The sequence below is a fragment of the Gorilla gorilla genome, chromosome 1 (genome assembly GCF_029281585.2).
Source record: "Gorilla gorilla gorilla isolate KB3781 chromosome 1, NHGRI_mGorGor1-v2.1_pri, whole genome shotgun sequence".
In the NCBI taxonomy this organism is placed as follows: Eukaryota; Metazoa; Chordata; class Mammalia; order Primates; family Hominidae; genus Gorilla; species Gorilla gorilla.
In genome coordinates this window covers 224295293-224320464 of record NC_073224.2, presented here as the reverse complement: position 1 = coordinate 224320464, position 25172 = coordinate 224295293, and the positions used below count along the sequence as shown (strand labels likewise).

Genomic DNA, 25172 nt, shown 5'->3' with positions numbered 1-25172 from the left:
GCATGTTCTCAAGGTTCATACATATTTTAGCATATATCAGAACATCATTCTTTTTTGTTGCTGAACAATATTCCATTGAATGGGCATGCCCTCCCCCCTTTTATTTTTATTTTTAAGAGACGGTTTCACCATGTTGCGCAGGCTGGTCTCTAATTCCTGAGCTCAAGCAATCCGCCCACCTTGGCTTCCCACAGTGCTGGGGTTATAGGCCTGAGCCACCACGCCTGGCTCATGCCACGTTTTTTATCCATTCATCAGTTGATGGCCATTTAGATTGTTTCTCATTTTTGGCTATTATGAAAAATGCTGCTATGAAAATATCTGTATATTTGTTGTTGTTTTTTGAGGCAGGGTCTTGCTCTTTCACCCAGGCTGGGTGGCTATCTCACCAGCAATGTATGAGGGTTCAGATTTCTCTTCATCCTCATTATTAGTTGTCATTGCCTTTTTTTTTTTTTAGCTGCCCTAGTGGGTATGAAATGGTATATAATTGTGATTTTGATTTTGATTTCCCTAATGACTAATGATGACTAAATTTACCATCTTTTCATGTGTTTATTGGCCATTTATGTATCTCTCTCTATATATGTATATGTGCTCTGCCACCCAGGCTGGTGTGCAGTGGCGTGATCTCAGCCCACCGCAACTTCCGCCTCCTGGGATCAAGCAATCCTCGTACTTCAGCCTCCTGAGTAGCTGGGACTACAGGCATGTGCCACCACACTTAGCTAATTTTTGTGTATTTTGTAGAGTTGGGATTTTGCCACGTTGCCCAGGCTGGTCTCAAACTCCCAGGCTAAAATGATCCACCTCCCTTGGTCTCCCAAAGCATTGGGATTCAGGAGTGAGCCACTGCATCCGGCCCCAGCTAATCAAAAAAAAATTACATATATATTTATTTATATACATATATATTTATAGAGATGAGGTCTTGCTGTGTTGTGTAGGTAGGTCTGGAACTCATGGTTTCAAGTGATCCTCCCACCTGGCCTCCCAAAGCTTTGGGATTACAGACTTGAGCCACTGTGTCCAGTCTCATTTTAGAAAATTGGATTGTGCTTTTCATTGAGTTTTAGGAGTTCCCTATCAGAGATATAATCTGTAATTATTTTCTCCTATTCCATAGGTTTATGTCTATTTTTGATATGTCTTTAGATAGAATAAAACTTTTTTTTTTTTTTGAGATGGAGTCTCGCTCGGTTGCCCAGGCTGGAGTGCAGTGGCGCCATCTCGGCTCACTGCAAGCTCCGCCTCCCAGGTTCACGCCATTCTCCTGCCTCAGCCTCCCAAGTAGCTGGGACTACAGGCGCCCGCCACCATGCCCAGCTAATTTTTTTGTATTTTTAGTAGAGACGGGGTTTCACCATGTTAGCCAGGATGGTCTCGATCTCCTGACCTCGTGATCCGCCTGCCTTGGCCTCCCAAAGTGCTGGGATTACAGGCGTGAGCCACCGTGCCCAGCCAGAATTAAACTATTAACTGTTTTAATTTGTCATTGTCATTTAGCTATTTAGATTTATCATTGACTTGCTGGATAATTGTTAAGTTTTACTTTTGGTTTTAATTTATTTTAACTGACATGAGGTATATGACATATTACAGATTTTACTGTCTTACTTGGTTATGTTCAAATTGTAGGTGTCTTGTAATCTGAGTATATGATTTCAAGTTATATGCTACATTTAGTGTGTTGAAATATGGGGATATCAGTAATTGTGAATGGAGTAGTCTTAATATCTACTTCAGTTATGTTGATGACAAGAAACAGCTTTTATTAAATTAATTAATTAATTTATTTATTTATTTTCGAGATGGAGTTTTGGCTCTTGTTGCCCAGGCTGGAGTGCAGTGGCGCGATCTCGGCTCACTGCAGTCTCTGCCTCCCACGTTCAAGCAATTCCCCTGCCTCAGCCTCCTGAGTGGCTGGGACTACAGGCGGGCACCACCACGCTTGGCTGATTTTTTGCGTTTTAGTAGAGATGAGGTTTTACCATGTTGGCCAGGATGGTCTCGATCTCCTGACCTGGTCACCTGCCTGCCTTGGCCTCCCAAAGTGCTGGGATTACAGGTGTGAGCCACCGTGCCCGGCCCTTTTGGTCTAAATATAAACTCACGTGGGTTGAATTATAAATTAGTAATTCATTTATAAAATTCTGTTACAAAAAGGTAATATAAGTATTAATGTTACTACATTAGTGCATATAATTTGGTGGTTGTAATGGATACTTTTATGATTTAACTGAGTTCAAAAGAGGAATGATTTTAATCTTTTTATAATGTAAAAAACCAGCACAAACATTTATTGTCTCTACTGTATTTATTTATTTATTTATTTATTTATTTATTTATTTATTTATGAGACAGGGTCTTGCTCTATTGCCCAGGCTGGAGGTGAGTGGCATGGCCATGACTCACTCATGGCCATTTTCACTGATGCTCCTGCCTCAACCTCCCAAATTACTGGGATTACAGGTGTGTGCCACCACATGTGGCGTGTTGTCTCTACTGTTACAGGTAGCCTAGCCAAACTTGAATATATTCATCTCTTATGACTTTTTCTTATCCCTTATGGTGTGTTTATTTGCTCTTTGCTTTTTGTCTGTCTATAGTTATTGATTTTTTTTTTTTTTTTTTTTGAGACAGAGTCTTACTCTGTTGCCCAGGCTGGAGTGCAGTGGCGTGGTCTTGTCTCACTGCAACCTCACTGCCTTCTGGGTTCAAGCGATTCTCCCGCTTTAGCCTCCTGAGTAGCTGGGATTACAAGCGTGCACCACCATGCCTGGCTAATTTTTGTATTTTTAGTAGAGACGGGGTTTCACCATGTTGGTCAGGCTGGGTCTTGAACTTGTGACCTCAGGTGATCCACCCGCCTCGGCCTCCCAAAATGCTGCGATTACAGGTGTGAGCCACCGTGCCCAGCCGATCATTTGCTTTTGAATAAGGCACAGCTGTGGTGATGATGGGATGGAAAGGTGAAAAAGTAGGCAATACACAAAGCCATGGGTAGTTTGATAAAAATGTGATCTTTTGGAAGTTATATATTGGGTTTTAGTTGGGTGGGTGGCTATGTAATTTGGGTGCATCTTCAAAAGGCTTGATACTCGTCCTCATTTACAATTCTATAATAACTTTTTCTCCCATAGCAGGATTTCAAAACTTTGAGAGCTAGTAAAGATGGGATCTCATTCCCTGGAAATAGAACAGTAATGTTAATGATCATAAAACGACTCAGATGTGATTTTTTAGCTCTAGAAATTAACTGGGCAAAGAGGGATTAGATGCAAAATTTGAATGTGTTATTTTCATTGGTGTTCTGTTGTCTTGCTTCAAGAATGACTCAGAATTGTTTTCTATAGTAGTATGACTTGTGTGAGAATGAAGTGTGTGGCAGTTCTTTCCTATTGCTTATTAGGTCAGTTGCAAAAGCTAAGATTAAAATTAATCATTGCGTTCCTATTGATAGCCTAGCCAATAAAGGTTGAATGTAGTCACTTCTAGAAAGGAGGAGTATTGAGAGAATTCCTTGGATTTTAGCATACTAAGGATTTTAAAGCTTTGTGTAATTGATGCTTTGGAAGTTATGGAGTGAGTTTCTTATGCAGTTGATGAAAACAATTTTAGAATGGGAGGGGTCTTCTTTTCACATACCAACGAACTGAAAATTGTAAATAAATGTCATGAGGCTAGGGATCTATGTTTTGTTCCCAGGATGTGTTAAGCTCCTAGAACAATGCCTTTTTTTCGTTTTTGAGATGGAGTCTGACTCTGTCGCCCAGGCTGGATCTCGGCCCACTGCGTCCTCACCGCCTCCTGGGTTCAAGTGATTCTCCTGCCTCAGCCTCCTGAGTAGCTGGGATTATAGGCGTGTGCCACCACACCTTGCTAATTTTTGTATTTTTAGTAGAGGTGGGGTTTCACCATGTTGGTCAGGCTGGGTCTCAAAATCCTAATCTCATGGTCTGCCTGCCTCAGCCTCCCAAAGTGCTGGGATTTCAGGCTTGAGCCACCACGCCTGGCCTCAACAGTGCCTTTTAAAACCATATAGTTAATAACCTAATCGGGATTAGAACCCTAGTCACTTTTCTCATAGATTTTCTATTTTCTTTTTTGAGACCGAGTCTCGCTCTGTCACCCAGGCTGGAGTGCAGTGGCACGATCTTGGCACACTGCAATCGCCACCTCCTGAGCTCAAGCAATTCTCATGCCTCAGCCTCCCAAGTAGCTGGGATTACAGATGTGTACTACCATGCCCAGCTAATTTTTTTGGATTTTTAGTAGAGGTGATCCACCTGCCTGGGCCTCCCAAAGTGCTGGGATTACAGGTGTGAGCCACTGCACCCAGCCTGTATAAATAATTTTAATTGTACCTATATTATAAAGTTTAACAGTTTTAACTCCCTGGAGAAAGAAAATTAAGTAGCAAAAAAATTACATTAAAAAAATTAGACTGTCACTTGCAAATGGACACAAAAATATTTGGATTTACTTTTGCCTTTAAGTAAGGAGTGTTTGAGTACTTCAGTTTTCCAGTACGATTGTCACTTAATGAATTAAGTTAAAATGAAATCTGTAAAATAGCTATGTATAGTTTTTATTTTAATATAAGTTTTACAGATTTTTAAATTACTTTGATTCTATCTCAGGTTCAGTAGTCGTTTTTAGACTATAAATATTTGTAAAAACTTCTGAGAAGTGTATTTCAAGGCCGGGTGCTGTGGCTTATACCTGTAATCCCAGCACTTTGGGAAGCCAAGGCAGGCAGATCACCTGAGGTCAGGAGTTCGAGACCAGCCTGGGCAACATGGCGAAACCCCATCTCTACTAAAAATACGAAAAACATTAGTTGGGTGTGGTGGCATATGCCTGTAATCCTGGCTTCTTGGGAGGCTGAGGCACGAGAATCACTTGAACCTGGGAGTTGGAGATTACAGTAAGTGCAGTCCAGTCTGGGTGACAGAGTGAGACTCTGTCTCAAAAAAAAAAAGTGCATTTTAGCTAAGGGTGCTAGAAAGGTGAAGGGGAGTTTAGTAAATATTATATTTAAGAAATGGGCCGGGCACGGTGGCTCATGCCTGTAATCCCAGCACTTTGGGAGGCTAAGGCGGGCGGATCACGAGGTCAGGAGATCGAGACCATCCTGGCTAACACGGTGAAACCCCATCTCTACTAAAAATACAAAAATACAAAAAATTAGCCTGTCGTAGTGGCGGGAGCCTATAGTCCTAGCTACTCGGGAGGCTGAGGCAGGAGAATGGCGTGAACCCCAGAGGTGGAGCTTGCAGTGAGCTGAGATTGCGCCACTGCACTCCAGCCTGGGCAACCGAGCGAGACTCCATCTCAAAAAAAAAAAAAGAAATGAGAGTAATGTAATAATGCAATACAGATATTTTCCCCAGAGAGAAAAACGTTAAGTGTAAAAGAGAGCCATTTAAAAAGTCATTTTGCAGGTCATCCCTCCTACATACATAACGCAAATTGTCCAAAAAAAAAAAAAAATCTAAAAACTCATTTTGGAAAATTACTGATATGCAGCAATAACGTTGACTTTATTTTTTCCAGATATGGCCGCGTGGAAAGTGTCAAAATTCTCCCCAAGAGGGGATCTGAAGGAGGAGTGGCTGCCTTTGTGGATTTTGTGGACATCAAAAGTGCACAGAAAGCTCACAACTCGGTCAACAAAATGGGTGATAGAGACCTACGCACGGATTATAATGAACCAGGCACCATCCCGAGTGCTGCTCGGGGATTGGATGATACAGTTTCCATAGCATCTCGTAGTAGAGAGGTTTCTGGGTTCAGAGGAGGTGGTGGAGGGCCTGCTTATGGTCCCCCACCGTCACTTCATGCACGAGAAGGACGTTATGAGCGGAGACTTGATGGGTAAGTTCCAAGGTTTCTGTAGGCAGGTATTTTGTATTTGATATGGTGAGAAACAGAAACTCATATTTAGGGGCCCCAGACGGATTTAAAGTTTTGGGCATTCTCAATGTTTCCTATTTTGGGTTGGAAACGGAAGTGATTTCTATCCCAATGGCTGGTATCTTATGGAATCGTAGAGGATATTTCCTGCAGCTGATTGGATATCTGTTCCTGAGATATAATGTGATGGAAGATTTCCTATGGAAGCATCATTTTTGGAGTTACCTGTCTTCTAGAATTACTTATTCCTTCTCTTGGATAATGTTAAGTCCTTCCTTGGATATATCCCTTCTACCTGATGGAGCTATTTGGCTTTTGTGTTCATACTATATGGAATATTTCTGGAATATTAGAGCCTACAGATTCTTTTAGAAGTTGATATCTGCCTCTCCATTTTCACTACATAAAGTGTACAAACAAATTGGATTGTAACAAAAAATCTAGCAGACCATAATGATTCAACCACTTGGATTCTACAAACAATACTTTAACATGGAAATGTGTACTTGGATGAAGAAGAGAGAAGGCAATGCCTGATTTTTCCATTTTGGATCTACACAATTTCTGTATTGTTGGAGTTACACTCTTTGATGGAATGGGGAAAAATTAAAATGATGGATGTTTCCTAAATCCTGGAATATAGCCATTCTTTTCTAATTGCTGGGATATATGGGATGTCTTGCTGTCAAGATTCCACTAGCCCAGGGAAAGAGGATTACTATATCATTTCTTAAGCAAGTTGCTGTCCAATCAAAGGTACTTTAGCTTTGAACACATGGTGATGATCAGTTGTGGATACAGCAATCAAAATTGACTGGGCTGGATGGCTACAAAAGTGAACTATTGGCGAGCAACTGTGCCTTCCTCATTCGTTGGAATTGTAGAGGATATTTCCTCTTCTGCCAGCTACCTGATTCATACTTAGGGCTGGAAATATTTATGAATGTGGATAAATTTCTAATTGTCTGCTATCTCAAGAAAGAAGTCTGGGGGTTTGAGAGTTACAGTTTGTCTGGGACTACTTGCTTCCAGTGGAATTATTTTGTCTGGTCACTAAGATTTTTTTTTTCTTGTGGTTCATCTAAATATCATTTGACACCCTTGCCCATTAAGAAGGTGGATTACCCCCATAAGAGGGGCCAAAATTGGGGAAGTTATGTTCACAATTCTCTCCCTAGATTTAATTGGGATTATAGGTCGTGTTTCCACACTTGGAAAAGGTTGGTATGTCCTGACCTGTGTATATTAGCCCCTCTCCTAACCCAAGTCAAACTCTCTTTTTTTCCCCACTAACTCTAGAAGTATTTAGTACTAATAGTGAATCAGAGAATAGCCATTAGATTTCAGCTCTGCTAGCTCTTGTGCCTGCCTTCTGTATCTTCTTAATGGATAAGAACTTTGCATATTTATAAAATAGCAGCTGTAGCAGTAATTGTCCTAGAACTTTTTTGCCTATTGCTTCTGTTAAATCATTAATAATGGCTTTCACTGATTAACATTTGATAGGGTGCTAAAGTAATTATTTATGGCATTTTAAGTCTCAAAGGAAACCCTCTTATTTGTTAGACATTGAAATATAAAAATTTCAGAACTGTAGTAAATAAAAGAGAAACTCATTTAATACATTTAAGTAGGAAAGATATAGAATGTTTATCATGCCAGTTGTTTTTTACAATAGCAGCAAAAAAGCTAAACTAAGCCTAGGAAGGTGGGGTTGCTACTAGGTGAAATGATGGGTGAAAAAGAATATTAGTGGAGAGACCTGGAATCTAAGCATGTACTGGGGATCTAGTATTAATTGTTATAAGATTTTGCCAGATATTCTTCATTGGAGAGATTCTAATTCTTTATGTTTCATGATTCCTTAATCCCTTTTGATAGAAGATAGATCCAGAGATGGGTTGAAGAGAAACTCAAGTGAAATGGTCTTTTAGGAACTCAGGAGCTGAGTTCTAGTTCTCTACAAAAGTAGAGAACTTACGATTTCTTTATAGGATTATAACTAGTTTTTAATATTAACACATAATTGCATGTGGGTAATCGTACATGCAACGTGTTTTGTACTTTTTAGGTTGACAGATATTCACATCCTACTAAATGATTGTTTTAATTAAGTTAAGCTATTTTGCTAATAGCGACCTTAGAATATCTTATAGTTCCTAATGTTACCTAATTTCATCACAGGCAATTTGAGTATAGCTAAAAGCCAAAAGAACATATTTCCTACAACCATTGAGTTTATACATTAAGAAATTGAATCATGGAATAGGCATTTTTAAAGTCATTTGGAATTTGATAGCACAGGAGTAAATAATTTTTATTTTTATTTAAATTCACATAGAGTAGCATGTGGTAACCCAATATTTTGATACTTGAAGTGTTTTTTTTTTTGAGATTCTATTTTTATTATTAAATGTAATTGGGTACCGCTGTGCAGTCTATGTAGTCTAGTTTATGTAGTCTAGTAATTTTTTATAACTATCCAAGCAGTCAAAACTTAATGAAAAAAAGTTAAACTTAGAAAATTTTTTCTGGACGTCTTGAAAGTCCTTCCTACTGTTGAGACATGCGCTGCAGCAGGGCTTTCATGTCTAAGTTAAAACATAGCATGGAAATGTGGCCTAAAAGAAATTTGTGAGTAAATAAAATTTGATGTATACTTTAATCAGATGAAAGTGTAAAAACTTTCATATTATTAAAATAGTCTCCTCTTGTTCCGTTAACATGAAAAGGAGATTGTATATTTATGTATGCAAGTCAGAAAATCTCTAATAAAGTGAGCAACTGAGCTGCAGAACACTAGTCATGAAAGCCCAATATACAATGAAAACAATGATTGCTCAGCTGTGAAAATAATTTTTGGAGTCAAGTAAAATGTTAAGCTTGTTAGCGTTTGCTTACTAAGTAGGTTAATGCTGTTTAGAAAATGACCAGTTGCAAAGACAAAGACAATGCTGAAGTGAATGTTTGCATGACTTGCTTTTAGTTTTGCTTGCTCCTTTCTGATTAAATATTTTTCCCCCTCCTAAATGCAGGGCTTCAGATAACAGGGAGCGTGCTTATGAACATAGTGCCTATGGACACCATGAACGGGGGACGGGAGGATTTGATCGGACAAGACATTACGATCAGGATTACTATAGAGATCCTCGAGAGCGGACTTTACAACATGGGCTCTATTACGCTTCTCGGAGTCGAAGTCCAAATCGCTTTGATGCTCATGACCCCCGATACGAACCTAGGGCTCGCGAGCAGTTTACACTGCCCAGTGTGGTACACAGGGATATCTACAGGGATGATATTACCCGGGAGGTACGAGGCAGAAGGCCAGAGCGGAATTACCAGCACAGCAGGAGTCGGTCACCACATTCATCCCAGTCTAGAAATCAGTCTCCTCAGAGACTGGCTAGCCAAGCGTCTAGACCCACAAGGTCCCCTAGCGGCAGCGGCTCTAGAAGTAGATCCTCCAGTAGTGATTCAATCAGCAGCAGCAGTAGTACCAGCAGTGACAGGTAGGTTAACAGCCTTTTGTTATAACAGATGAGCTAGCTTTAAACAAATTCTCAACAATCAGTGGGAATGGTTTCAGCATAGTATGATTTTTTAAAGTAATCTTGGATCATATATGTATGTAATCAGTAAAGAAACTGGCATGTGGCCATTGAATTAACTGTTCTAAGTACTCGAAGTTAAGTGATGATTTGCAAAGTGCTGTTTCATCCTCCAGATGCACAGTATTAAAATTAAATGATCAAAGAGGAAGGGAGGTGGTGACTCTAGCTGTGCAAGGCAAATCTTGTGACACTGAAAATATGGTATCTCTTTAACATTTTTAATTTTGTAGGTGTATAATACCAATTTATTTCTATTATTTTGATTGAAGATTTGTAAAAGCTGTTTGGTTAAATATGTATTGATGAAATATAATATTGTTGACACATTTATTATCAATGACTAGATCAACTTATGAACAAATTTTAGCTAATTTTAACATCAGGGTGGTAGCCAATTTATAAACTCAAGTAGAAAAGCTTCCTTTGAATGCAGGTTGTAACTTTACTGTTCTGTAAACTGATCTCACTAGTTGAGAATTTCTTTCTACAAATATATATATATATATTTTTTAAAGACAGTCTCACTCTGTCACCGAGGCTGGAGTGCAGTGGTGTAGTCTTGGCTCACGGCAACCTCTGCCTCCTGGGTTCCAGCAGTCCTCCTGCCCCAGCCTCCCAGGTAGCTGGGATTACAAACATGTGCCACCACGCCTGACTAATTTTGTATTTAGTAAAGATGAGGTTTTGCCATGTTGGCCAGGCTGTTCTTGAACTCCTGACCTCAAGTGATTTGCCCACCTCATCCTCCCAAATTGCTGGGATTACAGGCATGAGCCAGAGTGCCCAGCCAAAAAGTTTTATTTGAAAAGCGAAAATAGTAAGTTGAGGGTAACCTTAATAAGAAACTTAGCTTCAAACCTAGTTATATGGATTTTGAAATCACAGATCTAGGTATGTGGTATAGATTATCCTGTAAGTAATCTAGGATAAGTTATTTATGTTCTTCAGGTCTCAGCTTTCCCTCTTTTTTTTTTTTTTTTTTTTTTTGAGATGGAGTCTCGCTCTTGTCACCTAGGCTGGAGTGCAATGGCGTGATCTTGGCTCACTGCACCCTCCACCTCCTGGGTTCAAGTGAGTCTTCTGCCTCAGCTTCCCATGTAGCTGAGATTACAAGCACCCATCACCACGCCAGGCCAATTTTTGTATTTTTAGTAGAAACGGGGTTTTACCGTGTTGGCCAGGCTGGTCTCTAACTCCTGACCTCAGGTGATCCACCTGCCTTGGCCTCCCAGAGTGTTGGGATTACCAGTGTGAGCTACCGCGCCTGGCCAAGCTTTCTTATTTTTAATAAGGACCTTAATAAAGTTATTGTGAAAATTAAAATGAACACTTAATGTAAAATGCTTACTTTGATACCTAGTATATGTTAAAAAAATGCTGCTATTCAATTTGTTAATCCCACATGTCCTACTTTTCAATTTAGGTGGTATATATTTAAAATTTACAGTCAAATTCTTTGACCTGATTAAAAGGCTCAGATTACTTTTCTTTTGCCTGCTTAAAATTAATTTAAGCAAATGGTCATGTAGTTGAATGTCTGTTTTTAGGCTTCCTGAATTTTCTTATTCAAAATAATACATGAAAACATTTTGTTTATCCCTCTGCCTATCTAGATATAATTCAAACATTCTGGGAGATTTGCATATTAAAATGAAACAAGCACCTAGTTTAGGAAGTCATGAAAGTTACGTTCTATGCCCAGCTTTCAAGCCCTGTGACATGGATGAAAACTCTTAACTTCTTTTGATTTTATTTGGTGTGCTGTCTAGATAAATGATTGATGAAATTCATTTGAACCCTATAAACTAGTTATAAAATCGTGTTCCACTTTTTTTCTGCATAGAATTGTCTAAAATACTCAAGTTTTAGTCATTTTCCACAAACCTACCTCATTAAAAAGCTGCAACTGCATTCCATTGGATCAAAACTTATTGAAAAGGTGTTGAGGCACTGGGCGTGATGGCTCACTCACGCCTGTAATCCCGGCACTTTGGGAGGCTGAGGCAGGTGGATCACCTGAGGCCAGGAGTTTGAGACCAGCCTGGCCAACATGGTGAAACCCTGTCTCTACTAAAAATACAAAAATTAGCCAGGCATGGTGGCACATGCCTGTAATCACAGTTACTCAGGAGGCTGAGACAGGAGAATTGCTTGAATTCGGGAGGTGGAGGTTGCAGTGAGCAAGCCACTGCACTCCAGCCTGGGTGACAGAGATGATGAGACTCTGTCTCAAAAAAAAAAAAAGAAAAGAAAAGAAAAAAGAAAAGAAAAGGTGCTGAGGCTGGGCAAAGTGGCTCACGCCTGTAATTCCAGCACACTGGGAGGCTGAGGTGGGTAGATCACTTGAGGTCAGGAGTTCGAGACCAGCCTGGTCAATGGTGAAACCCTGTCTCTACTAAAAATACAAAAATTATCTGGAGGTGGTGATGGTTGCTTTTTATTCCAGCTACTCAGGAGGCTGAGGCAGAAGAATAGCTTGAGCCCAGGAGGCGGAGGTTGCAGTGAGCTGAGATAGCTAGAGGAGAATGATGCCTTCAGAGTAGCATTATACTTTGATGGGAGTATAATGGATCTGCCCTCAGAACTGCAGGCTCAGAAGCTTGAACCCAGAGGTGATCTGATGAATTTGATGGAGCTTAATCCCTGCTCATGTAATTAAAAAAAAAAAAAAAGCAGCTGTATGCTTCTAAATATTTGCCCTCAGAAAGATAACTGCTAGAAGGGTAGGATGCACTTAGAAAATCTGCCTGGGGAGTAAATTACAATAAAAAAGTTAGTGAGAAAGAGGATTTTTGATGATTATTTTATCAAGTTAGGGTAGCTAGATGTATTCATTTATATACCAAAGGCTACAACCTAGAAGTCTAGAGGGTGACATCTGACCAGCAGACAAATTTTTTTTTTTTTTGAGGCGGAGTCTCGCTCTGTCACCCAGGCTGGAATGCAGTGGCACGATCTCGGCTCACTGCAAGCTCCGCCTCCTGGGTTCACACCATCTCCTGCCTCAGCCTCCCGAGTAGCTGGGACTACAGGTGCCCGCTACCACGCCCGGCTAATTTTTTGTATTTTTAGTAGAGATGGGGTTTCACCGTGTTAGCCAGGATGGTCTTGATCTCCTGACCTCGCCATCCGCCCGCCTCGGCCTCCCAAAGTGCTGGGATTACAGGCGTGAGCCACCGCGCCTGGCCCAGCAGACAAATTTAATTCACCTTGTATAGTGTTTTAAATTTAAATTATTGCCAGTGTTTAAAAAATTGGAATTTCCACCTAAAAGGCCAGATTTGGGCTCTTGTATGTTTTTTTCCCTCTGATTTGCACTGTAGGACCATACCTGACAAGGAAGTAAGGCATACTGAGATCTGCTGGTTGAAGGCACCTTCTTACCGTGGGCTTGGGGAAGAATCACTGAGAGATTCTTGCTCTGTTACCACTTTCTTATGTCTGTGTAGATTCTTCCTTTTTATAAATCACTATATATTTTTTCCCTTCTGAGAGGTTATAGAGCATTTACTTAGGTTATTGGTTTCATTTCATATATAGTCATATTTTCTAGAGCTAACAGATTTCAACCCTATATTTACATGTTGCTTTTAGTGAGTTACTTGAACCTCATTCATTAACTTATTGATTCCTTCTAGTTTCACTGATGTGACAAATTTTATGTAATTATAGCTTTTTTTTTTTTTTTTTTGAGACAGGGTCTCACTCTCGCCCAGGCTGGAGTGCAGTGGTGCAATCTTGGCTCACTGCAACCTCTGCCTCTCAGGTTCAAGCGATTCTCTTGACTCAGCCTCCTGAGGAGCTGGGATTACAGGCACTGCCACCATGCCCGGCTAATTTTTGTATTTTTTAGTAGAGACAGGGGTTTCACTACGTTGGCTAGGCTGATCTCGAACTCCTGACCTCAAGTGATCCACCCACCTCAGCCTCCCAGAGTGCTGGGATTACAGGCATGAGCCACTGTGCCCGGCCAATGATAGCTTTTGTATCTATACATAAAAAGAACAGTGAGATAAATATTTTGACTGCTGGGAAGACCTGATAGGTAGCATTTGGTTAGGCTATGAAGGATATGCAGGACTTCAACAAGAAGAGAGGAGGTTTAGGCTAGACAGGGAACACTGTGGGCAGAAGGAACAACCTGAGGTGGAAGGATGTTCTGAGCATAGCAGATAATTTAGAATGACTTAACTGTGGTAATGATTTTTTTTTTTTTATTTTGAAGAGACAGAATCCTGCTCTGTTGCCCAGGCTGCTGGAGTGCAGTGGTCATAGCTCCTGGGCTCAAACCATCCTCCTGTTTCAGTCTCCTGAGCAGCTGGGATTATAGGTGCACATCACTCACACCTTGCTAATTTTTAAATTTTTTGTAGAGACAAAGTCTCACTTTGTTGTCCAGGCTGGTCTCGAGCTCCTGGCTTCAAGCGATCTTCCTTCCTCTGCCTCCCAAGTGCTAGGATTACAGGTGTGAGCCATCACGCCCAGCTTTTGGGTTTTATTCTGTATGCAGAGAGGGCCATTAAAAGATTTAAGAAAGGAGATAGCTTGTTGAGATCTCTGCTTTAGAAAGGCAACTGGTGACTTATCCATAATATCTGTTTTTCCTACTCTTGGTACCTCAGAGAAGGAAAATTTGGAACAGGTGGGAGAGACATTGTATTAAGAATCAGATTATCCTGATGTGTAAAAAGCAGAATGAACTTTCTGGTGATATGAAAGAACAAGACTGAGTGGCCTGAATGCATATCACAGAACCTAGTATGTTGCCTTTCTCAGAATACATGTCCAATAAGTAGTTGAAATACTTAGATACAGTTCTTAGTTAACATGAAGGATAAAGCAAAATTGATGTAGATAGCTAAAAGTTTTTGTCATTTAAATTGTGATTGAAGCAAGTGTACAGAAATAATCCTCTGGTGTTCAGTTTACCCATTATTCCCTTTTATCAGATGTTCTCTTTTCCTCTTTAATTATATTGAATTCAAAGTGTAATATTTTGAGATGTTATGAAATTCAGAATGTTCAGTTTTCCTTTTGGAAGAAATAAGTTATTTCTTGTGATCTTTAAAACTTGTGAAACTGTGACATTCCTAAAAGTCCTTTAAAGATGTTTAAAGTTAGCACTCGTATAGTGGACAAAATATAGCTTGGTTTTACCTATGGAAACAAGTTTGTCTTCTGTCTCCATGACTGATGGGGAAATTAATCACCCTCCATCCTTATTAATAGTTACAGTTTTGATGAAGAGATTGCTAGTGAGGTATTTCAGATGAGTAAACATGGGATTAATGGCAGTCTAGTTGTGAAGTCCTTATAAATAACACATCTACTGTTTCTGCAAAACCATTTACAGTATTTAACTGGTGAGAACTGGGCCTTCATGGCTCCATGTGCTGCTATGTACTGCTCGACGTCTTTTTGTTTCTCTGTCATGGCCGTTTATTGAGCCACATTTCCTTTCAACAGAACATTTTAAATGCATAAATTCCACAGAAGCATTTATTTTAAAATCCCTTGATTGAAGTTGAACATACTTTATTTCTATAGTTCCCTATTATTGGATTCCCCCCCCCCCCATCAAGTTGTAAGAATTTCCTTTAGGCCAGGTGCAGTGGCTCACACCTGTAATCCAGCACGTTGGGAGGTTGAGGCGGGTAGATCATGAGGTCAGGAATTCACGATCAGCCTGGCCAAGATGGTGAAACCCCATCTCTACTAAAAATACAAAAATTAGCCAGGTGTAGTGGCGGGCGCCTGTAATCCCAGCTACTGTGGTGGCTGAGGTGCGAGAATCGCTTGAACCTGGGAGATGGAGGTTGCAGTGAGCCAAAATCGTACCACTGCACTCCAGCCTGGGCAACAGAGCAAGACTCCATTTCAAAAAAAAAAAAAATTCTTATTTGCCACGAGCCAAGGAATGCACAGGTACTAACTAGATGGTGTGGACAGCTGACGCAAACTGGGCATATACAATGGGACACACCTGTACTAGGATGAAAGGCACAGCCTAGAGGGCTGGCAGGTGTTGGGTAATGCTCAAGTTTCAGAGTGATGGCAGAAGAGTAGGTTGGTAGGCCCTCATGGCTCTGCTTGGCAGCATCACAGGCCACAGCCCCCCTGGGGCTCTTGGTTCCCCCAGGGTCCAACCAAGTCTGAGTCATGGGGCTAGGATGAAGTTTCCCTTCCCTCCTCAGCAGGAAACCCCCTTCTTCCCAGAAGAGAGAGGGGAAAGGAGACAGTGGGTGACAGGGTCACTGCACCCACCAGAGATTGGAATTTTAAAGCAAGCTTTCTTCTTAAATAGATTTTAAAAATTAGAATGAGCTGATTTTTTAAAAATGTATTTCTCACATTTTCATTATATAGTTGTTACATTATTAAAATTTATTTTGCATTGTCATAAGCTAGAAGATATAAGGGAGAAGCTTGGGAACAGGAATGGGGGAAAGAAAGACACATACACACAGTTCCGGGACGGGGAAGCAGACATGTGAAACCCTTTGTGGTGTTTGCATAAAGTAACAAGGAAAGCATATAGAAGAACTTAAAGTAACCAGACTTTTCAGCTCTTATGCCATGTTAAGATACGGAAAGTCTTATGTCTGTCTCTTCTCCAGTGTGTTAGCTTTGCATTAGAACGATGTACTTTTTTTCTTTTTTTTGAGACGGAGTCTTGTGTTGTTGCCCAGGCTAGAGTGCGGTGGTGTGATCTCGCCTCACTGCAACCTCCACCTCCCGGGTGGAGCAACTCACGCCTCAGCCTCCTGAGTAGCTGGGACTACAGGCATGCGCCACCACATCTGACTAATTTTTTGGCTAATAGGATTACATGTGTGAGCCACTGTGCCCGGCCTACAACAATTTACTTTTTAATTGAAAGGGAAATGAAAGTATTTCTTATTACTGATGGTATTCTTTGCACAACCTGTCTGTATATTTTTTTAAAATTACATATACTGAGTAAAGTATATCAAAAGTTATCTATAACCCTATTACTTTTTTCCTAATGTTAGACAATTTAAGATTCTTTTTTTTTTTTTTTTTTTGAGACAGAGTCTTGTTCTGTCGCCCAGGCTGGAGTGCAGTGGCGTGATCTCGACTTCCTGCAAGCTCCGCCTCCTGGGTTCACGCCATTCTCTTGCCTCAGCCTCCCAAGTAGCTGGGCCTACAGGCGCCCACCACCCCGCCCAGATAATTTTTTGTATTTTTAGTAGAAATGGGGGTTTCATCATGTTAGCCAGGATGGTCTCGATCTCCTGACCTTGTGATCTGCCCGCTTTGGCCTCCCAAAGTGCTGGGATTACAGGCATGAGCCACAGCGCTCGGCTTGTTTTATGGGTTAACAGTAATTAGAATATTTAATGAATTCTGGATTTTAACAACAGATATAAGGTAATAAAAAGGAATATGACCCTTTTAACTTAAAAAAGCATGAAAGTCTGTAGTCTAATAAGCATTTTTTTCTGTAAAGACCAAATCTGCAAATCATGAACAATTTAGATATTATATATTATAGTTTCTTTCCTAGAGGGGGAATTTTACTCACATATCCTTTTGTCTTTTCTTGAGGAGATTTTGCGGTTAACTTATTTTAGTTAGGAGAAATTATTTTCTTCCAAGTTCAAGTAGAAAATTTTTCAAAAATGCTGTCATTTTTGTAGTCTTGTGAAAGAATGTGGATGAGGCTATAAAGGTGAGGAAAACCATTAAGAATGGTGGCATTGTATGTATCAAAGTGACAATGTACCTTCCATTTCTCTCTCTCTTTTTTTAAAAACAGGTATGTGCATTCAGGTGTCAATTGGGAGAAGGAATGCTAATTTTATTACCTGGCTGTACAGTTTGTTACGATACGTGGCATGTGCTGGGAACTGCCAGACATAGCAGCAGTTTTAAAATATATATGAAGTAAAAGTCAATTCCTTTCCTTTTCCTTTTCCTTTTGTTTTTCTTTTTCTTTCTTTCTTTTTTGTTTTTTTAAAGGCAGAGTCTTACTTCGTCACCGGGCTGGAGTGCAGTGGTGCAATCTAAACTGACTGCAACCTCTGCCTCCCAGGTTCAAGCGATTCTCTTGCCTTAGCCTCCTTAGTAGGTGGATTACAGGTTGTGCCACCAGCTAATTTTTGTATTTTTTAGTAAAGATGGGGTTTCGCCGTGTTGACCACCCAGGCTAGTCTCAAATTCCTGGCCTCAAGTGATCCATCTGCCTCCGCCTCCCAAAGTGCTGGGATTACAGGCATAAGCCACTGAGCCTGGCCTAAAAGTCAGTGTTTTAAAGTATTAAACAAATTAATAATTAGTGATCATTTTTCGGTGATGATCATAGAAACAAATTTGTCTGATTTATTATCAAAAGTTACCTATAATAATGAATAGACAAATAATTTCTGGATTCAGTGGTAGATATAATTTTGTTTTGCAGGTTTGTGATTCTTTTTTGTTTTTTTTTGAGATGGAGTCTCGCTCTGTTGCCCAGGCATGAGCCACCACGCCCAGCCCATTCTTTGATTTTAATTAGTTTGTTCTGCTTCATTATTACTTTTTTAGATCGTCTAGAGGTTTCAAAAGGGAGAATTTCTTGCTGAAAATTAGTGTTATGAATAAAACATATTCATTGCTTTGGACCTTTCCAACTGTTACATGAAGTTTCTTTTTAAGCATACAAGAGGAAGCGTACGTGGAGTTTCTGTCTCGACGTTTATAATTATTCTTTGTGATGGACTCCTGTAAGAGCCAATTAATGGTTTTATTGACTGTGTATGATTAAGTATGCTCTTTCCTTAAAATATGTATATCTAAATTCTTTAAAAAGTTACCTACTTGGAAGGGTTAGGGAAGAAAAAGAGAACAGCAGGCATATTAGTGTCTGTAATACTTGAGAAACATTAAGTCTTGCCTCATTTTGAGTGGCTCTCTTAAATACTTTACAAAAGAATAAGCATTTGCTTGTTCCCTGCTTAATGCTATTTTGGTACTGTTTAGCAGCATGGAATAAATGTTCAGCAGTGTGTGCTTTGGACAAGAAACACACCAAAAAAAACCTTTTTTTCCCATCAGTGGCAGACAAACTGCAGAGGTCACTGAAGAGCCCACATTTTGGAAACACATTATTTTTTTTGGCTGCTGTATTGCTTGCATCGTTTGTTATTGCGCAATAAGCAACACACAACCTTCTGTTTTAGGGGGTCATATTAGCCAGCCAAGCCTTTTTTGTGCTAAATATGGAACATGGAAGAGTACTTACTTAATTGTTCTGGTAGGCATAGCTCTCATAATGGATACCTGTAAATAGGTCTGTTTCCTTTCTGGATTTCCTTTTTTGGTCAAATACAGCATTTTAGTAAAGTTTTGTTTTTTTGGTTTATTTTAGATGTGTAGGTGTTGTCAGCTGCAGGGTCTTGTACAGAATAGGCATTCCATTTTGGAAACAAGTACTGGGCTGACCCATATTGCTGAAGTGGGAACCTTGCTTTTAATTAGGATGCTCGACTGCAGAGGAATGAGAACCAGGTAGCCTTAGCTCTGGAAGCAGATGAGAAGCGCTCATCTGGGCAGCTCCTGCGTCTGAATATTGTGGGGGAAAATAGGAACTGTTGTTTGTGACTCGAACCAGCCTAAACTGGAACCATCCAGTTTGAGTTGGCTGCTTGCCACCTCCCGGAGGCTTCCTTGTTTTGCCAGAGTTTCTCCACAGCCCTCAGTCCAGGGGCGGGGCGCAGGGACCCGGCTGCTGCATGGTGACTGGGCCAGGCAGTGGGAGGGGCAGGACGGCTGTGCCTTAGTGTTCCTGGAGAGGAGGATTTCAGATCTAGCCAGGGTGAACGCCCGACTGCAAGCTGGTACAAACTCTATTTTTAATACATCTTTCTGTTATTAACCCTTGCTTTAATGGTAACTTTTAGTCTTCTACCTTTTAGAAGCTACGGCTTCTGTAAAACTGCTTCTGCACTGCCAGTGCTTGGCCACATCACAACATGGTCAGCATTTGGTGACAAGGAGTTTATTCCCAAAGTCCCCAGGAGCGTTGCTTTTAGTTAGGTTAGTCCATTTGAAATAAAGAACTGTCCCTCTCACCGCTTCTCATTCTTACCAATTAGGTTGTACTGAGGTTTTTTATTTTGGTTTCTTAGGTGGAAGGAATTAAAATAGGTTTTGGTGGCAGAGTTGTGACATGACATGATGTCTTGTGGGTTTTAATTTACTCTGGATGATTGATTGATTGATTTTTGAGATAGGTTCTTGCTCTGTCGCCCAGGCTGGAGTGCAGTGGTAATTTGCACATTTGCAGCCTTGACTTCCTGGGCTCAAGCTATCATTGCACCTGAGCCGCCCAAGTAGCTGGGATTACAGCCACACACCACCACGCTGGGCTAATTTTTGTATTTTTTGTAGAGATGGGGTCTCACTGTGTTGTCCAGGCTGGTCTTGAACTCCTAGGCTCAAACTATCCACTTGCCTTTGCCTCCCAAAGTGCTGGGATTACAGGTGTGAGCTGTGCCTGGCCTGAATTTTTTTTTTTTTTTGAGACGGAGTCTTGCTCTGTCACCCAGGCTGGAGTGCAGTGGCACGATCTCAGCTCACTGCAAGCTCCGCCTCCCGGGTTCACGCCATTGTCCTGCCTCAGTCTCCCGAGTAGCTGGGACCACAAGCGCCCGCCACCATGCCCGGCTAATTTTTTGTATTTTTAGTAGAGATGGGGTTTCACCGTGTTGGCCAGGATGGTCTCGATCTCCTGGTCTCGATCTCCTGACCTCGTGATCCGCCTGCCTCAGCCTCCCAAAGTGCTGGGATTACAGGCGTGAGCCACCGCGCCTGGCCGAAAAAAATTTTTAACGTTGCTAAAAATCAGAAAGTCAAGCCTGGTGTGATGGTATGTTCCTGTAGCTTCTCTGGAAGTTGATGTGGGAGGCCTGGTGTTTGAGACATAGCAAGACCTCATCTCTTAAAAAAAATAACAAGTCCTTCAGGTACGGTGGCTCACACCTGTAATCCCAGCAGTTTGGGAGGCTGAGGCGGGTGGATCACTTGAGGTCAGGAGTTTGAGACCAACCTGGCCAACATGGTGAAACCCAGTCTCTACGAAAAAAATACAAAAATTAACTGGGCATGGTGGTATGGTGGGCGCCTATAATCCCAGCTGCTCAGGAGGCGGAGGCAGGAGAATAGCTTGAGCCCTGGAGGCAGAGGTTGCAGCGAGCCAAGATTGCACCACTGCACTCCAGCTTGGGTGACTGAGGGACACTCTGTCTCAATAAAAACCCCAAAATTAAAAATAATAACAAGTAATTAGGCAGATTAAAGTTTTAAATAACAAATTTTATTTTATTTATCTTTTTTTTTGAGACGGGGTCTCACTCTGTCACCCAGGCTGGAGTGCAGTGGTGCTGTCTCAGCTCACTGCAACCTCCACCTCCTGGGTTCAAGCGATTCTCTTGTCACAGCCTCCTGAAAACAACAAATTTAAAAATAAAAACTGCCATGTCAAATTGTATTTGTTTGACTTGGAAGCAAAGTATGTAAACTCTTTTTTTTTTAAATTTTATTATTTTTTTTTGAGGCAAGAGTCTTGCTCTGTTGCCCAGGCGGGAGTGCAGTAGCATGATCTCGGTTCACTGCAACCTCCACCTCCCAGGTTCAAGTGGTTCTTCTGCCTCAGCCTCCCTAGTAGCTGGGATTACAGGCGCACGTCACCACGCCCGGCTAATTTTTGTATTTTTAATAGAGACAGGGTTTCGCCATATTGGTCAGGCTGGTCTCGAACTCCTGACCTCAGGTGATCCGCCCAGCTTTGCCTCCCAAAGTGCTGGGATTATAGGCATGAGCTACCACACCCAGCCAAAGTATGTAAACTCTTTTTTTTTTTTGAGACAGTGTTTTGCTCTTGCTGCCCAGGCTGGAGTACAATGGCGCGATCTCGGCTCACCACGACCTCCACCTTCCGGGTTCAAGTGATTCTCCTGCCTCAGTCTTCGGAGTAGCTGGGATTACAGACATGCGCCACCATGCCCAGCTAATTTTGTATTTTTAGTAGAGACGGGGTTTTGCCATGTTGGTCGGCTGGTCTTGAACTCCTGACCTTAGGTGAATCACCTGCCTCGGCCTCCCAAAGTGCTGGGATTACAGGCATGAACCACTGCGCCCGGCCAATCATTTTTACTTATGGTAAAACTTTACTCATTGCAGTTTAGGTGATCTTGTTCTTTCCTTATATCTCTTTTGGGGTGTTTGTACTTGGAAGTTCTCTATGGTCATTCTTAGAAGCCAAGGCACAAATTTACCTTGCCCCAAACAAGGAATCATGCATGTCCAGAAATTAAGGAAAACGTAGCAATTCTCATTTTAAAATTAACATTAGCATTTTCTTTCTTTCTTTTTTTTTTTTTTTGAGACGGGGTTTTTTGCCTTTATCACCCAGGCTGGAGTGCAATGGCGTGATTTCGCCTTGCTGCAACCTCCGCCTCCCAGGTTCAAGCAGTTCTCCTGCCTCAGCCTCCTGAGTAGCTGGGATTGCAGGCATGTGCCACCACGCCCAACTAATTTTTGTATTTTTAGTAGAGATGGGGTTTCACCATGTTGGTCAGACCAGTGTCAAACTCCTGACCTCCAGTGATCTGCCCACCTCGACCTCCCAAAGTGCTGGGATTACAGGCATGAGCCACTGCGCCTGGCCAACATTAGCATTTCCTGAAGTTCAGAATTAGCTGAGGTTTTATTCTTTATACAAGCACCCTTCTATCAATCTGTGTCTTAGAGTACAAACTGAATTGCCTTTAAAGGGTAGTCTTGCTGTCCATTCCTGTGTGAGAAAATGGAAAGAGCACTCTCTGGTCATTTACTTACTTATTAGTTATTCATTAAGTTATATGCTACTGGAGTTTACTGGTGCTGGAAATTGTGATATCTCTATAGAACACCTTTTTTTTTTTTTCCATTATTTGAGATGGAGTCTCATTCTGTTGCCCAGGCTGAAGAGCAATGGCGCGATCTTGGCTCACTACAATCTCCATCTCCCGGGTTCAAGTGATTCTTCTGCCTCAGCTTCCCGAGTAGCTGGGATTACACGTGCCTGCCACCATGCCCGGCTAATTTTTGTATTTTTCAGTAGAGATGGGGTTTCACCATGCTGGCCAGGCTGGTCTCGAACTCCCAACCTCAGGTGATCCACCCGCCTCGGCCTCCCAAAGTGCTGGGATTACAGGCATGAGCCACCGCACCCGGCCTATAGAATGTCTTTCCAAATCCACTTTGTACTATAAATAAACTTCCTATGTCCAGGTAGACAAAACAGTAAGTGAAATAGCTTTAAAAATGTCTTTGTAGAGTTCGTTTCTAAGAATTTCACTCATCCTCTAAAAACTTTCATTTGGTATGGAAGAGAGATGTAGATTAGAAATATATGCTAAGATGAGGGCAGTAAAACATTTTCTTACAAATAGGTGGGAACACATTATATACAGTTCAATAAAATCAGGTTGACATTTTTATTTTTATTTTTCAAGTGATCTAGGCTCACTGCAACTTCCGCCTCCCGGGTTCAAGCGATTTTCCTGCCTCAGCCTCCCGAGTAGCTGGGATTACAGGCACGCACCACCACACCCAGCTAATTTTTGTATTCTTAGTAGAGACTGAGTTTCACCATGTTGGCCAGGCTGGTCTCGAACTCTTGACTTTATGATCCGCCCACCCTGACCTCCCAAAGTGCTGGGATTATAGGCATGAGCCACCGTGCCCGGCCTGGTTGGTATTTTTAGATTTTGACTCAGGTTTTTTTTTTTTTTTTTTTTAAATACTGGGTCTTGCTCTGCTTCCCAGGCTGGAGTGCAATCTCTGCTCACTGCAACTTCCACTATAAAATTCACCCATTTAAGTGGACAGTTAATGCTTTTTAATACATTTACAGCATTTTGCAACCATCACCATAATGAAACTAGTGCATTTTCATGACCCCGAAAAGAAGCCTCATACCCGTTAGCAGTTACTCTCCATTCTTTTTCTCCTCCAGCCCAAGGCAACTACTAATCTATCTCTATAGCCTATTCTGGACATTTAATAGAAGGAAAATCATACCATATTGTGGTCTTTTGTGACTGGCTTCTTTCACTTAATATGTTTTTGCAGTTCATCCATGTTATAGCATTGATCAGTACTGGTGCACTGAATAGCCACATTTCAAGTACTCAATAGCCACATGTGACTAGTGGCTGCAGTACTGGATATCCTAGCTAGAAACAAAAACCTCCCTAATAAACCAGCACATCATCCTTCAGGAGAAAATGGTAGGCCTTTGTAATGCTTAAGCGTAGCCCAGAAATATATGTGTATGGGTTTTAACAAAGAAATTCCGTTTATAGGAGCTAACACTTAGAGGTTTAGCACATTTGGAAATAATTGCTATGAAAAAAATTTTTTTTTAGAGGCAGTCTTGCTCTGTCACCCTGGCTGGAGTGGTGGTGCAATCATGGCTCACTGCAACCTTGAACTCCTGGGCTCAAGGGATCCCCTCACCTCAGCCTCCTAAGTAGCCGAGACTATAGACATGCCACCACACTTAGCTAAATTTTTTTTTTTTTTTTTGAGATGGAGTCTGGCTCTGTCGCCCAGGCTGGAGTGTAGTGGCACCATCTTGGCTCACTGCAAGGTCCGCCTCCTGGGTTCACGCCATTCTCCTGCCTCAGCCTCCCGAGTAGCTGGGACTACAGGCACCCGCCACCACGCCTGGCTAATTTTTGTATTTTTAGTAGAGGTGTGGTTTCACCATGTTAGCCAAGATGGTCTTGATCTCCTGACCTCGTGATCCGCCCACCTCAGCCTCCCAAAGTGCTGGGATTACAGGCTTGAGCCACCGCGCCTGGCCTTGTTTTTTGTTTTTAAGAGATAGGGTCTCGCTATGTTGCCCAGGCTGGTCTAGGACTCATGACCTCAAGTGATCCTCCTGCCTTGGACTCCCAAAGCACTGGAATTACATGCATGAGCCACTGTACCTGGGCTAATATAAAAACCATTAAGAAAAACTAATGTCATGGTGTCATGTTGATACATTCACATATATCTCAGTAGAACTGTTTAAAAATACACACATCAAGTTCTGGAGACCTGGTTTAAAAAAAAAAAGCTTATTTATGTTGGCTACATGTTCAAACGATATTTTGAATATATTAGGTTAAATAAAGCATATTACTACATTAATTACGTCTGTTTCTTTTTACCTTTTTTTTTTTTTTTTTTGAGATGGAGTCTCGCTCTGTGGCCCAGGCTAGAGTGCAGTGGCCAGGCTGGAGTGCAGTGGCATAATCTCGGCTCACTGCAAGCTCCGCCTCCCGGGTTCACGTCATTCTCCTGCCTCAGCCTCCCGAGTAGCTGGGACTATAGGCACCTGCCACCACGCCCGGCTAATTTTCTTTTTGTATTTTTAGTAGAGATGGGGTTTCACCTTGTTAGCCAGGGTGGTCTCGATCTCCTGACCTCGTGATCCGCCCACCTCTGCCTCCCAGAGTGCTGGGATTACAGGCGTGAGCCACTGCTCCCAGCTCTTCTTTTTACTTTTTAAAATATGACTATTTGAAAATTAAAATTTTGTGGCTTATATTTCTACTGGACAGTGCTCTTCTAGAAGCAAGCTCTATTAAGCTGTAATGTCAC

At 41.4% G+C, this 25172-nt stretch overlaps 1 protein-coding gene across 5 annotated transcripts in view; it reads left to right on the top strand.

Annotated features, from left to right (window-relative positions):
- Positions 1-25172, top strand: part of SPEN (spen family transcriptional repressor) — a 90302-nt gene that overhangs the window by 16774 nt on the left and 48356 nt on the right. For 3 of the 5 annotated variants that reach the window (XM_019011562.4, XM_004024727.5, XM_063702491.1), the window contains exons 2-3: positions 5560-5880; positions 8955-9431. In XM_019011562.4, coding sequence (XP_018867107.4) covers positions 5560-5880; positions 8955-9431 — 798 coding nt within the window. Of the gene's footprint in view, positions 1-5559; positions 7140-8954; positions 9432-25172 lie in introns of those variants that run through there. The other 2 variants (XM_019011567.4, XM_063702494.1) reach the window with 2 other exon arrangements.